This window comes from Erinaceus europaeus, chromosome 10 (assembly GCF_950295315.1).
Source record: "Erinaceus europaeus chromosome 10, mEriEur2.1, whole genome shotgun sequence".
NCBI lineage: Eukaryota > Metazoa > Chordata > Mammalia > Eulipotyphla > Erinaceidae > Erinaceus > Erinaceus europaeus.
In genome coordinates, this window is record NC_080171.1 from 97,350,289 (window position 1) to 97,363,764 (window position 13,476).

General features: G+C 39.8%; 1 protein-coding gene across 4 annotated transcripts in view; it reads right to left on the reverse strand.

Annotated features, from left to right (window-relative positions):
- MAPKAP1 (MAPK associated protein 1) overlaps positions 1–13,476 on the reverse strand; it is a 266,882-nt gene that overhangs the window by 27,883 nt on the left and 225,523 nt on the right. For all 4 annotated transcript variants that reach the window (XM_007539997.3, XM_007539996.3, XM_007539995.3 and 1 more), the window contains one exon: positions 9,948–10,085. In XM_007539997.3, coding sequence (XP_007540059.1) covers positions 9,948–10,085 — 138 coding nt within the window. The remainder of the gene's footprint in view (positions 1–9,947; positions 10,086–13,476) is intronic.

Sequence of the window (13,476 nt, forward strand, 5' to 3'; positions counted from 1 at the left end):
ATTGTGTTGCTGGGAGTCGGGCTGTAGCGCAGCGGGTTAAGCACAGGTGGCGCAAAGACCAGGGACCAATTTAAGGATCCCGGTTCGAGCCCTGGCTCCCCACCTGCAGGGGAGTCCCTTCACAAGCGGTGAAGCAGGTCTGCAGGTGTCTATCTTTCTCTCCCCCTGTCTTCCTCCTCCTCTCTTCATTTCTCTCTGTCCTATCCAACAACGACAACAATAAAACAACAAGGACAACAGAAGGGAATAAATAAATAAATAAATAAAATATTAAAAAAAAAAAGAAATTGTGTAGCTATGAACATAGGCATACACAGATCTTTTCTGATAGGTGTTTTTGTTTCCTTTTGGGTAAATCCCCAGGAGAGAAATTAGGTTGTAGGGCAGTTGCAACTGTAGTGTTCTGAGAAATCTCTGGACTGTTTCCCACAAATTTTGGACCACTTTGCACTCCTACCAGCAGGTAGACACTCCAGAAAACTTTACTAGGTAAGTATTAGTGCTATTCAGTCTAGGACTAGTTTAGCCTTACTTCCAAAGTCTGGTCTTTCCAGACTTACCAGTATATGCCCTGGGCACTCCTCTCTGGTTGCATGCCAGACTCTAGTGTCTCTGTCGTTGTTCTTCAACCAGCCTTGCGAGATCCTGGCACAGTCATGTACAGCTTAGACTACAACAAAAGATTCCCAGGCCTCATTATGGAGCTCCTTCTCAGTGTAGTTTTCTCCTCTCCAAATTTTGCTTTGCAAATTTCAGTTAATTCAGCCTGCGACGCTGATGTCTACCTCCCATATTGGTGTAAGACTGCTTGCTATACTCTCCTAGAGAAACCCTAGAAGAAAACTGAAGTGATAAGTCTCGCTTCATCTGCGTCTCTTCTCTCAGGGTTCATTCACAGTCTTATACTAACTGATTTCCAATGTCTGAAAAAAGTTTCTCATATTCTGTGCTGTTACCCTGTCTTGGAAGTTGCCTATGGGATTTTGTACGTGATATACTAGGCATTTTGATTTTCAACAAAAGAATGGCTACTTTTTCATGTCTATAAAAGTAACTTAAACTCTAAGCACCCTATTTATTTATTATGAAAACACAATTTGAAGCTTGGCAGGAGGCAAGGGAAACAAATTTCCTCCATCATTTGCCAGCTGAGAAATTTTTCACACAGAGTTTTTCAGTAGGGAACAGTTCCCATTCTTACCCTCTTAATTTAGAATCTCTTCTGATGGTAAAATTAAGAAAGACAACAAAGAATTTGAGGAAATGGTGACCAAACTCTAGGAAAATGTAAATGCATACAAAATTTCCATTATAACTCGGGGTCCATAAGGCCCAAGCCAACAATTCAGTGAAACAATTAAGCAAGAAGATGGTTTCTCCCAGGAGGAAAAAAGTTGATAACCCCAAAATTTTGTCTACTCTAATAACCAGCAATATTCCAATCAACAAAAGCAAGTTTGTCCTAGTTTATTAATACATCCTAGGGAAAAAGAAACAGTTTACGGAGAATGAATGAGAAGCCACTAATTATCTCAATACCAGCAATTTTCCTCGCATAGACAATGACCTGCTATGTGGCTGGCAAGCACACCCCAACAGTCTCTGTGAACCACTGCAGTATCTTGTAATGGAAATAGGAGGTATATTTTCACCATTTTTTTTGGAGCTCAGAGTAGAATCTCCTGAGTTCTGAATTCACAGAGTGTTGACCCTTCCAGAGATCACACACTAGACAGAAACATCTCTTTTCCAGGGACTACACAGCCAGACTGACTGGTTCCATCTATCATATGCTGAGGGTCAATAGCAACAGTAGTTAAAGAGCAAGATGTTGGCTTTGTCTTTTTACTACAACCCTGAGAAGTTCTCTACTGTGCCTTCGTATCTCTTTGTTGAGGAGCCACATTCACTCTTGGCTGATCTGAGGGTTCAGAAGCAACTTTAAAATGCTCAACATGTCCAGGTAGAGTTAAGAGAAGCACCGAGTACTGCCTATAGCCCCTGGACAGAAGCTGCTGGATTTCTATGGGATGCAGCTGGGAGCATTAATAGGCACACTAAGTGAAAACATCAGGTGCCAGCAATGATCTGGTGAGTCAATGTGTCACAGGCTGGGCTGGCTCCCACCACCAGGTTCTTCAGGGGTCTGGGCAATGCTATCCAGTCTGAAACATGCTGGTGGCCTATTTAACAGCAGATCACTGCTAGAGGTTAGTGGTAACCAAATTGGGTCAGAGAACCTAAGAATGCAGCCTGACATTAAAGGATGCAAGCCGGACCCTGGCTTATAGTTTCTGTCACCTTTATCCTGCAGCACACTTCAGTTCTTTCCCTCCCACACACTTGGAAAAATTGAGGTGGTCCCCCTGGTTGCCCAAGCCCATCTCCCCGACAGCTCCCTTGTTTTGGAAGGAGATGATAAATAAATCAAAATGCACTAAGCAGCACTTCCACAGGCACTCGCCTCCTTCACTGAACGTGCACCTCATCAATCACACTATTGTCTGCTTGAAAGGTGAGCCTTGTAAATGTCATATCCACTCAGGCCCAAGGAGAGGCGCATCCAAATGCAGCAAGGAGTTTTAATTGGATAGTGTAATTAAACTAAAAAACCCCAGCAGACTCCCTTTGACAGGATAGATGAAGACCCCTTTTAATAGGGCTAGGAAACATATCTGTTAAAAGGATGAGGCACTGCCTGCTCCTGATTGTGCTCCAGAGTACTCTTATGAAAAGGCAATTCAATAACTGGGGCATTTAATATGTTAGAGACCGTTGTGTTCTGTAATCGAGCAGTACTTACCCTATTTGATCTGGAACACATGAAATAAGTCCTTGTCAGGAAATAAAAATGTAAGATAGCTTGCCTACCAATGTTTGGAGTGCCTGACCTATCCACAGCTGACAGTCTGAGAATGGGCTATAGTTCTACTGGGTTACAGATCCACCGAGTATATACACAAGTGCGCTAATGGGGCTGACGACACTGGCAACATTGGTAAAACTGTGGATGTTCACCTACTCACCCCAGGGCTGTAGCTTTTTCATGCAGCAGTTGCTAAGGTCCCTTGCAATTCTCTCTCAAAGATTCTTACAAGCATCTAATGAATAGTAAGAATTCTTGAATGTCTATTACATCAGTGTGTATGTTTTCTGCTAGAACTATCCCTGTCAAATGAGGAAGAAGAAAAAAATGACTAGTCAGAGGGCCTGACTGAGGAATCACCCAAATGAATTTTAGTAACAAAGCCTGAATCCTCCTGCCACTCTCCCTGTTCTCCTTTGTTGGGAGAAGGGGCTGGGACTGTACACATAAGCACATTCTAAGACATACAAACACATACACACACTCTCTCTTTTTCTCTTTCTTGCTGCCCCCCCACTACAGGTGAACTAAAAGAATTAGTGAGAACACATAAAGAAGTTCATATCTGCGCAGAGCTATCTAGTGAGTAGCCCCTAATAATTCCATTTAGATGAAATGCTGGGGTCTCAAGGACAAGGTCAGAGAATGAGCATCTATGTGGGCTCGGAAAGTCTGAGTCTGGCTCAGGTGGGATGCAGAGGTGAGACTTCAGACTTCCTCATGTAAAGTGTTTCAAAAACAGATGACCTGGTCCACTTTGCTTTACTTACACAAACCACAAAGTCAGTTCACCTCTGCCTTTATACTGATTATTATTTTTTAAGGATGGTAAAGAACGATGACTGTTTATACTCTTCCATAAAGTCTGCTTGGAGATCTATTTGCAGATCTTTGAACATTCTAACACTGGCTTTTCATTTTGAATTGATGAATTCATTAAGGACATAAGAGTGAATGCTTTTAATCTATGAAAACTGGATATTGAATTAAACCATCAAATATCTTTAGGTTTAAATGAAAACTACATAAAAGCATTTCAGCCATCAATTTGGCTATCACTTCTGGCCAGTATGAATTCTGCTAGAAAAGCTATTTTCGTGCAGATGTGGAATTCAATGGGAAAGACTGACTCGTGTACCAACATCAATCAAAATGTCGACTTCCCTGGCAGCTCTCAACAGTAAGGCAGGTTCAAAGGTCACAGGATAAAGAAAAAGCCAAGCTCTGGTTCAGCTCTAATATCTCCTTGGTAGAAGTCTTGCAAAAGTACCCCCTTCTGTATTAGCCTTGCTTTCATTAATCTTCTTGCCATCTTCTTTAACTAGTCATGCAGAACCGCTCGATAGCAAGACATATAATGGGGAAGGCCCTGTGCCTATTACCGCGTTAACATTCTCTTAAGCCCTTGTGCAACAATGGAATGGGAAAGCAAAGGAAATCTGCAACTGCAGGGAGCAGTGCAGGCAATTCAATTACAGCCTGGGCTTACCTATGTACTTCTGACCTATAAAACACAAGAGGCCTTTGTGTCTAACTGGCTTGGCCATTAAGGTTGCTGAAGATCACAACAATGCTGATCTTTTCTATTTAAGTTAAATCAATGTGGACAAATCATTATTCAGTGGCTTTAATTCAATTAGTAAATTAAATACACTGCTTTACAGATCTTGTCAAGTACTTATGAAAAGAAAGATTCATTTAAGTGGGAGGGTCACCAATAAGCCCAGCTAATTTAAGTCATAACCATCACCGAATCTCATCTCAAATATCCAGCAGGTTCCATTCATGAGAGTTTAACAGTCTCTTACAGTTATGGTGAAGAGTTCCTATCCTGTATCCAAATGGTGTTTTGGACAAAAACAAATAGTCCCCCACCAACATAACTAGCATCAACAGAATCGGATTTCCTTTGGATTACACTATTGCAAGAGAATGTAATCAGGTTACTTCTATTATGTTGTTTCCTTAAGATTTTATATTATCTATACTTAATTGAGATACAGAGCTCTTTTCAGCTATAAAAACGACAGCTACTTTATTAAGGTTTAAATCTGATTTCTTAATGATAGGCTGCTTCCTTTAAAGCCTCTAAACCTGCACAACCTTCTTCTGATAAAATCAGACCCGGCATGGTTGAGTCTTGTACCTTATTTAAAAACAGTCTGAAAGTCTCTGATGGGTTTCAGAGAAGTGTTCTTTGCTTCTGTTTCAGTGTTAGAATTTCAAACTAGTACCTAAAAGTAAGTCCACTGCATTCAGTCTGTATCTAGACCTGTCTAAAGATGGAAAATTATTTCTGAGACACTTTAAACATGGTAGTTTCTGATATGGAAAAATTTTCTTCCCATATGTGTTGTATACATCTTTGTTCATTTAAAATGAATTAAAATTAATTCATCTTTTAGAGGTTTGTGACATGCTTCAAAATAGAGAAAGATATCCTGGGGAATGGCAACACTAGACTGAGAAATCGCCAATTTGAATAATAATGGGAGCATGCATTTTCATCCTTTTAATCTAGAAAGGCAGAGTTTATTTCTAATTTCCTAGGGCTATCTTAGGGACACACAGATTTTCTTAACTTAAGAGTCCATATTTATATGTAAAAGAAATTTTTTTAAAAGCATGCATGTATTTAGTCATTAAGTTCCAGGTTCTTAAACACTCACAGGGACAAAGCAATAAATCTTCCCTCTGAGAACACAGCCTAGGAGGGAGAAGTTAGAATAAGGAAAGAGCTGTGGAACTGCTATTTATGGTGTATGGCTGCAGAGTTTCGGTCTTTCTGATTCCACAATATATATAATTATGTGTTTCACTGCAGGCACCCTAATGTGCAATCCCTTTGCCAAGTCAGCTATTCACATACTTTTTGGATATGGCATCAATTAAATTTGAGTTGTGTTCCTTCTGACGACCAAATTAATGGTTTGACAGAGGCTTTCTCAATAAACACTGCAAACTGGTCATACTTGAAGGTTTTACAAACCATTTCTTTTCTGTTCAAAATTTTGACAAACATGTCTCCAGTATGGCTGAGGACAACTTCATTATCCTCCCAATACTTAATGCCTTTTTGTAAAGCAGCCTGTTTAATAATACGCCCCCTCTATTTTCACAACAAAATTATTCCAGTTGGTCACACGTTTCCAGTCTTTGGAAAGACACTTGTGTTACAAGAGATAAAAACATGAAAAAGGAAATATATTGCAAAAAATCAAAAACCTTATCTACTTCTAGACTCTCTCCCTTTGCCATAATTCATTCAAGAAGGCCCTAAGAATAATTTTTGATGTAAACTCAGCTACAAACATACATCACTATGCTGATAAAAATCACAGGCTAAACTTATGAAATATAGCGACTTTCATTTCTTTAGTGCTGTTAAAATAACTTTTTCCTAAGGTTCAACAGACACAAAAGATAAAGATGGTTACCATTAATCCTTTAAAAAAAAAAGAAAGAAAGAAAGACAGAGGGAGTCGGGCGGTAGCACAGTGGGTTAAATGCAAGCGGTGTGAAGCACAAGGACTAGAGTAAGGATGCTCCCGGCTCCTTACAGGGGAGTCACTTCACAGGCAGTGAAGCAGGTCTGCAGGTGTCTGTCTTTCTCTCCCCCTCTCTGTCTTCCCCTCCTATCTCCATTTCTCTCTGTCCTAACAACGATGACATCAATAATAACTACAACAACATAAAAAACAAGGGCAACAAAAGGGAAAATAAATAAATATAAAATTAAAAAAAGAGAGAAAAAGAAGGAGTCTTAGATTAATTCTGTGGTCTGATGATGATCTGAAAGATGAACTTTTTAGATTGAGTCATTGAATTAATTTGATGAAGATACTGGAAATCATAAAAAAGTTAAAAATGAATAATGCTGATTCATTAATACATCTTTGTTTGGGTATTTTACAACATAAATTATGTTGATTAACTTCAAGTTGTTAAATTCTGGCCTCATTAAGTTCAATTTCAAGACTACAGACACTCATTGAAGGCAACTGTGTAGGCACTGTGCTTGGGGCTGAGCCATAGAAGCCAGTGCCTGAATCAACTAGTCCATGGTGGGGATGGGGATGGAGAGGAGGGCAGATTTCAAGTAGCTAAATATAACACCAGTGTATGAGGAATGTGCAAACTCCTGGGGGCAAAGTTATTGCTGGATCTTGGGGGAAAAGAAGTGAGCCTCACATGGTGAAGTACAACTATCTAAATTTAGAGGGAGGTGTAGCCCAGGTAATGGGAATAGCAGAATGAGAAGTATGATTGCGTACAAGTAGTTTATAGTGACCACAGATCAAAATTGGGTACTTATGATCTATGAGCTTGGAGTAGCTATCTGATGAACTATATCTATAAAGCTAGGCTAAGAGTGTCAATTTTACTCTATCTCTCTCTCTCTCTCTCCTCTCTCTCTCTCCCTCTCCCTCCTCTCCCTCTCTCTCTCTCTCTCACACAATAGAAGCAGAAACCTTTTTGTCAGTTGACTTGCTAAAATGCAGAATCCAAAATAAGAAAGTCCTTCTGGTTGAAGGGGAGACATTATGCCCAGCTCTGCTCTTACATATAGACATACATGCACACATGTCCCTGAAGTCCTCTGAGTAGTTAAGAGGTTTTAGGAAAAGAAGTGTAGTGGGTTTCAGAGACTTAAGAAGTGTTTACTGGGGGGCACTGAGCCTCTTTTTTTTATGTGAGTATGTGTCACAATTTCTAAAGCCAAACTAAGAGGGCTAAACCTCTGAAAGACCCACTTTTGTGAATACCCAATATTGAAATGGTAGAGACTACGTCTACTTTGTACCTTGTATGCTCAGAACTTGGCCTGTCAGAAATACATAATTATTATTTATTGACTAATATTCCAAGAGGCAACTGGGAGCTGTGATATATATTTATTTATTTATTTATTTTTTTTTTGGTGGTGGTGGGGATTGAACCTGGGACCTTTGGTGCGTCAGATACAAAAGTCTGTTTACATAGCCATTATGCACCTCCCCAGCCCAAAGTAGTGACTGTAACCTTTCTTCATTCTTGTCAGGGTGGTGAGTTATATTCTTTACCTTTCAGTTTCTGAATCACAGCCCTTGTTGGCACATGAGTATCTTGGTGTGAGTATAAAGGAAACATGAGTTCTGTTTCTAGTTCTTTCCTTAGCCTTTCCAGTCTAGTTTTTACCTCTTTGTAACATATAAAAGATTTTAATTTCTCAGAGACATGGAGAATTGACAGAATGTTACTCTTTAAATTATCTTGAGTTATTGAGAAGAAAAGATGCTAGAATAATTCTCCTTATAGACTGACAAGAATGTTCATAGAAAGGCAGAGAGAATCTGGCAGTGTTGGGGTAAGGGCCCAGAGTAACATGGTATATCCTTACCAACTCCTTCTGGCAGCCATCTTGCAAAGTCAAGGTCTCACTGACAGGACCTCACCTCACAGGAGTGACAGGCAGGACAGGAAAAGGGTGGGCATGGTCTTATCTTATTTTGTTCCCTCTGTACACTCAATTCTCCTTTCTTGCCAAGCTATGAGTTGAAAGGAGGAGAACATGTAGCTTGACACAATGAATTTGGAAAAATGATTAAATACCCACCAAAGTCAAAATGGGGCATAAGCTCCGCCTACAGTTCCCATTCAGACTTTGTGTTAAGTCCCTGTTAGTGTCAGCTCAAAAACTTGCACCATATTAGAAACACCTGCAAAGTTTACATTTCTGCTTATTGCTTCTATTTATGTCATTTTTAAAAAATAATATTTGCTTTCAAATTTAGTGGGTCCTAGAATAAAGAGTAACAAGAGTTAGATGCCTGGATTGTACTCCAACTTACAAAATCACAACCTACTGAGACAGTGTCTTGGTAACTGCATTTTAAATAGTCTTTGCAGACTGTACCAGACCTTGAGAACTAAAGATTGCTTTCTGCTAAAACTATTCTTATATATTTTTCCTTAATATTTATTTATTTTCCCTTTTGTTGCCCTTATTGTAGTTATTATTGTTGTTATTGATGTCGTCATTGTTGGATAGGACAGAGAGAAATGGAGAGAGGAGGGGAAGACAGAGAGGGGGAGAGAAAGACAGACACCTGTAGACCTGCTTCACCGCCTGTGAAGCGACCCCCCCCCCTGCAGGTGGGGAGCTGAGGCTCGAACCGGGATCCTTCCGCTGGTCCTTGTGCTTTGCGCCACGTGCGCTTAACCCGCGCTGCACTACCGCCCGACTCCCATATAGTTTTTTTAAAAGAATTTATTTATTTATTCATGAGAAAGATAGGAAGAAAGAACCAGATATCACTCTGGTACATGTGCTGCTGGGGATCAAACTTAGGACCTCATGGTTGAGAATCCAATGCTTTATCCACAGCACCACCTCCCGTACCACCTTATATAGTTTAAACCTTTCTTCTATGGAGGAAATTTCAGCATGATCTGTCCCTTGATGAGAATGAAGTCTTAAAGGTGATTAATCTAAATGCTACAAATTACTTAACTGCAAAAATATGATATCTACTCTGTTAATTTAAGCAGAGGAGTGCCAACCCAGCAATAATCTCTTCTGCAAGACCAGGCAGGAGTTTAATTATGAGCTAGTAGGTCACACAGCTGCCAATAAGCTGGAGGTTGTTGACATTTTGGGCATGATGAATATCTAAATCTAGTCTTCAGCAGTCCCAGGAAATCCTCCAGCTTTCTTCGAACCCACAAAGAAGGAAGGCAGGTCTAGATTTGACTGGTCATGACCCCCAAATGGGAAGAAAGAAACACAAAGCAAACAGAGGAGTCTGGTGAGTAACCCCAGCAGAAACCTGCGCCGTTCCCTGGGTCCCTAGCTCCCAGGGTGGGGCTACTAAGGTCAGGAGCTGGGCTGCTCTCTTACCATCAAGACTGAGCAGGTTGGGGACCCATCAGGCTCTGGACCCACATTATAATCCTGTTTGATTAAAAGAAATTTCTGGTAATGAATTAAACAGACCCAAGGAAAAAAGGACACGGTCGCAATATATTCTCCTGGCACCCAGCACACAGAAGGAGAGAGGGGGAAGAGAGAAAGGAGACATAAATAAAAGGGACTACTCACTGGGGCTTTTTTCTTCAGCAAGGTCACAGGCACAGAGCAGGTCAGAATCGATTGAGATGGGTTTCTGTTTAATCCAAAACTTAGTGCTGGCTTTCTGATTCGTGACAGGGTCTATCTCTACTTTGTCTCCAGAGATACCTGTAATGCCGAGGGGAGGACAAAAAAGAAGCCACAAGAAGTGGAAGGTGTGAGTGATTTTAGTGTAATCATTTGACCTGTTTTACAAATCCTAAATGGGATAAACATAAGCTTTTTCTTTGCGGGGGTGGCTTTGGGGAATGCCAGGTGTTGCTTAAGACAGACAGAAGGAGACTCCAAATGGTACAGAGAAGTTACACAGTCTGTTTTCCTTGGTGGATAAGTTTGGGGGTGGAGGGTGGGTAGTACCATAAAGAATTATATAAAAAAGTAGTAGAAAAACACTTTCTAAGATATAAAATAGACCCCATATAATGTTTACCTACATATTATTAACCTTATATTACCTCTATATTATAATGATATAAACTATTAACATTAGATTAGGGTATATCTATAATTTTTTTAGTCAGTAGTGTTATTTTTTTTCCCACCTCAGGGGAAACCTTGGGGTGGACAAATAAAATATGTAAGTAGTTAAGTTACCAACAAATAGTTTCTAATCTGGAAAAATTTTATACATGAACATTAGGGAAAAAAAATCTCTTTCTTCCCTTCCTTGATACTAAGTAATGATCCAAGCTATATTTAAGAGAAGTAACAGGAGGGCCAAAGAGTCTTTTATATAAAACCTTCCAAGTTTGAGTCTTGGAACCATGACTTTAGGCTGTGGAGGCCATTGATACTCCACAGAGGAAAAAGACAACACTGGGTGTGAGCTTCACACAATAAAGAACATTTAACATTTAACATCCAAAATGTTAAATGCTGGCACTTCCGGTTTCATTTTCAGAATTGTGAAAGACATAACACTCTAAACAGAGACTAGAAGTCAAGGTGTTTGGAGAACAAAGGCTAATACCAGCATGGTGGATGTTCTGGGGTAACTGTGGAAACACACAGCAACTGCTCTCCTAGTGTTTCCAAGATAGTCTAGCTGCTTTTCCCTCTTTTGCTGAAAATTGAGAAATATGTTTATGAAATGAGGAAAAAAAAAAAAAACTTTCAACCTGCCTTCTAAACTGGGCCCCAGATGGAATCTCAAAAGTAATTAATTTTTAGGTCATAGTTTAAAGGTCAGGGTCAAAGAGAAAACAAAAAAGCAAAATGAAGTAAAGATATAAGAAAACAAAACGATACAAGTGCATACTACAACAGAAAAGACATTAAAAACTAACATATCTCATAATATGGGTCATACTCAAGACATTTTCAAAACAATGAGAAAACTTAGTAGGTCAAAAGCACAACAAATGGTAGTTCTCAGTTGAATCACTAAAATAAAACAAAACAACAACAACAAAAGATTAAAGTAAGAAAAAGGAAAAAACCAAAATCAGAAAAAGATAGCAAATTTAAAATTAAAAATACAAATTCAAGCATCATTCTAGTGATTAAGATATCCATACTCCTATATTTCTATTTTATCATATGAATAAAGAAATCCCGAGTTGGACAAAAGCAGTAGGCTGTATGGACAGACTATAGTAGAATCTTACTCGCTATCACTGAAGCAGACAATGCAGAATAGTAGCTAAAACCTGGCCATCACTGTGCGATCTTTGAAAAAGATGAACAATTGGATTTTTTTTATTATTAATTGAATGCTGGAATTTGTCACTAGACATATTTTAGCAACTCTATATTTCAATTAGGCATAATGTCATAAGTCCAATTGACTCTGGACGTTGAGGTCCGGATGATTTCAGGAGGGTGAGAATGTACCAGGAGATGAATTTTATTACATTTCACGTAAAATAGATTACAACTACAGCTGCACTATTCCCTCCCATTTGGCCATTAATTGTTAAAGATCTGAACATTTCTATAGTTTCCTGAAAAAAGAAAAGTACTTAAGTCATGGTTGTTGGTAGTAAGTGGAAGCTTCCCTTCCTTCTTCTGCTTCTTATTTAGACATTTATAAAAGTCAAGATGAGCAGAGCAAAATAAATGTGCATATCTCTTCTGTGGAACAAACCCTGCTCCATATTCCTTTCTTAGAAAGGGGGGTGGGGGGTGGAATCATCACCAGAAACACAGAGTTTTAAATTTTTGTTCTACGATCCTGCAACTCCTAAAGCTGTAGTCAGTCAATATTGTTAATGTACCTTGTTAATTTGATAGGATTTGTCAGGTAACTCCACTGGAAAATTATATAAAACTGTTCCAGATGAAAAGATGATAGTGACATGAATTAAAGTGATAGAACAATAGTGGAATATAAACCAGAAATGACACCCAAAGTGGCTGTTGATTTATTGCCATACTGAGTTTGGTTCTGGGCTCCCATGTATATTAGTGCTACAAATCTGGGTCCATTTAGCAGAGGGATGCTCATACATACATCACCAGCTCCTGCTCCAAGCCAAGGTCACTCCCCATTGCATCAATCTTTTCAACAGAACCTACTTCACAAAGCAGGACTTTTGTAACCATCTCAGATGTAACAGACTCTCGTCCTCTTTCATCTTTCTTTTATCATGTAAAGTACACTTTAACTTCTATTATTTTTATCTGCAAATTGTTACTGTATAGTTCATCCATTATGGTCCATATCTCTGCATCAATTGCCTAAGCTCTGCACAGCCACAAGAACACTTTCCCAGACGCCCTTAACTGGTGTTATTGTGCAGTCACCGTTCACAGAAGGGAACCCCAATCTGGGAGATGGAGTTGTGAGAAATGAATGCACTAGGGCCAAGATGCACAGGCAGGTGGAATTTCATGGAAACAGTTGATATGCTCTTCCCCTCCCCCCTCCCCCCAAAAAAGTTCGTTAAGTTTTTTGCTTTTTTTTTTTTTTTTAATCACATCACATTTTCCCAGTGGCTTGTAGTTCCAGAGATAGTTTATCTTCATTTTTGGATTGATCTGTAATTGGCAGGGTCTCCCAACACGATAATTTTAAGTTTCTCTGCCCTACAGGCTTTCAGTCAAATAGTTAATGATCTGTAAAACACTCATCGGCCTAGAGGAGTCACTATTTATATGTAGGAGAATCTTTTCTAATGAGAAAAATCCTTTGGCATGAGTCTCAGCTTCTTGACACACTGCCCCGCAGGTTGCTACCTGGTCTTGCAGGACAGGTGGTCGCTGTGTGCCTCCAGCCCAGCAGGGCCTGAGGCCAACCACAGTAGGAAAAGGGGTGTAAAAGGGGTGGTGGTGTTCAAGCCCCTTCTCCCACCTGGAGGGGGGATGCTTCACGACTGGTGAAGCAGGTCTGTAGGTATGTCTCTCTGTCTCTCTACCTTTCTATCTCCCCCTCCTCTCTCAGTTTCTTTCTGTCCTATCAAATAAAATAGAAGGGAAAAAAAGGGGGGGGGTTGCTGGTGGTGGTAAACCAAGGCTCTGGTCTCCAGGAAGGGGATGCATCTCTTAAAGGTGAAAGTAC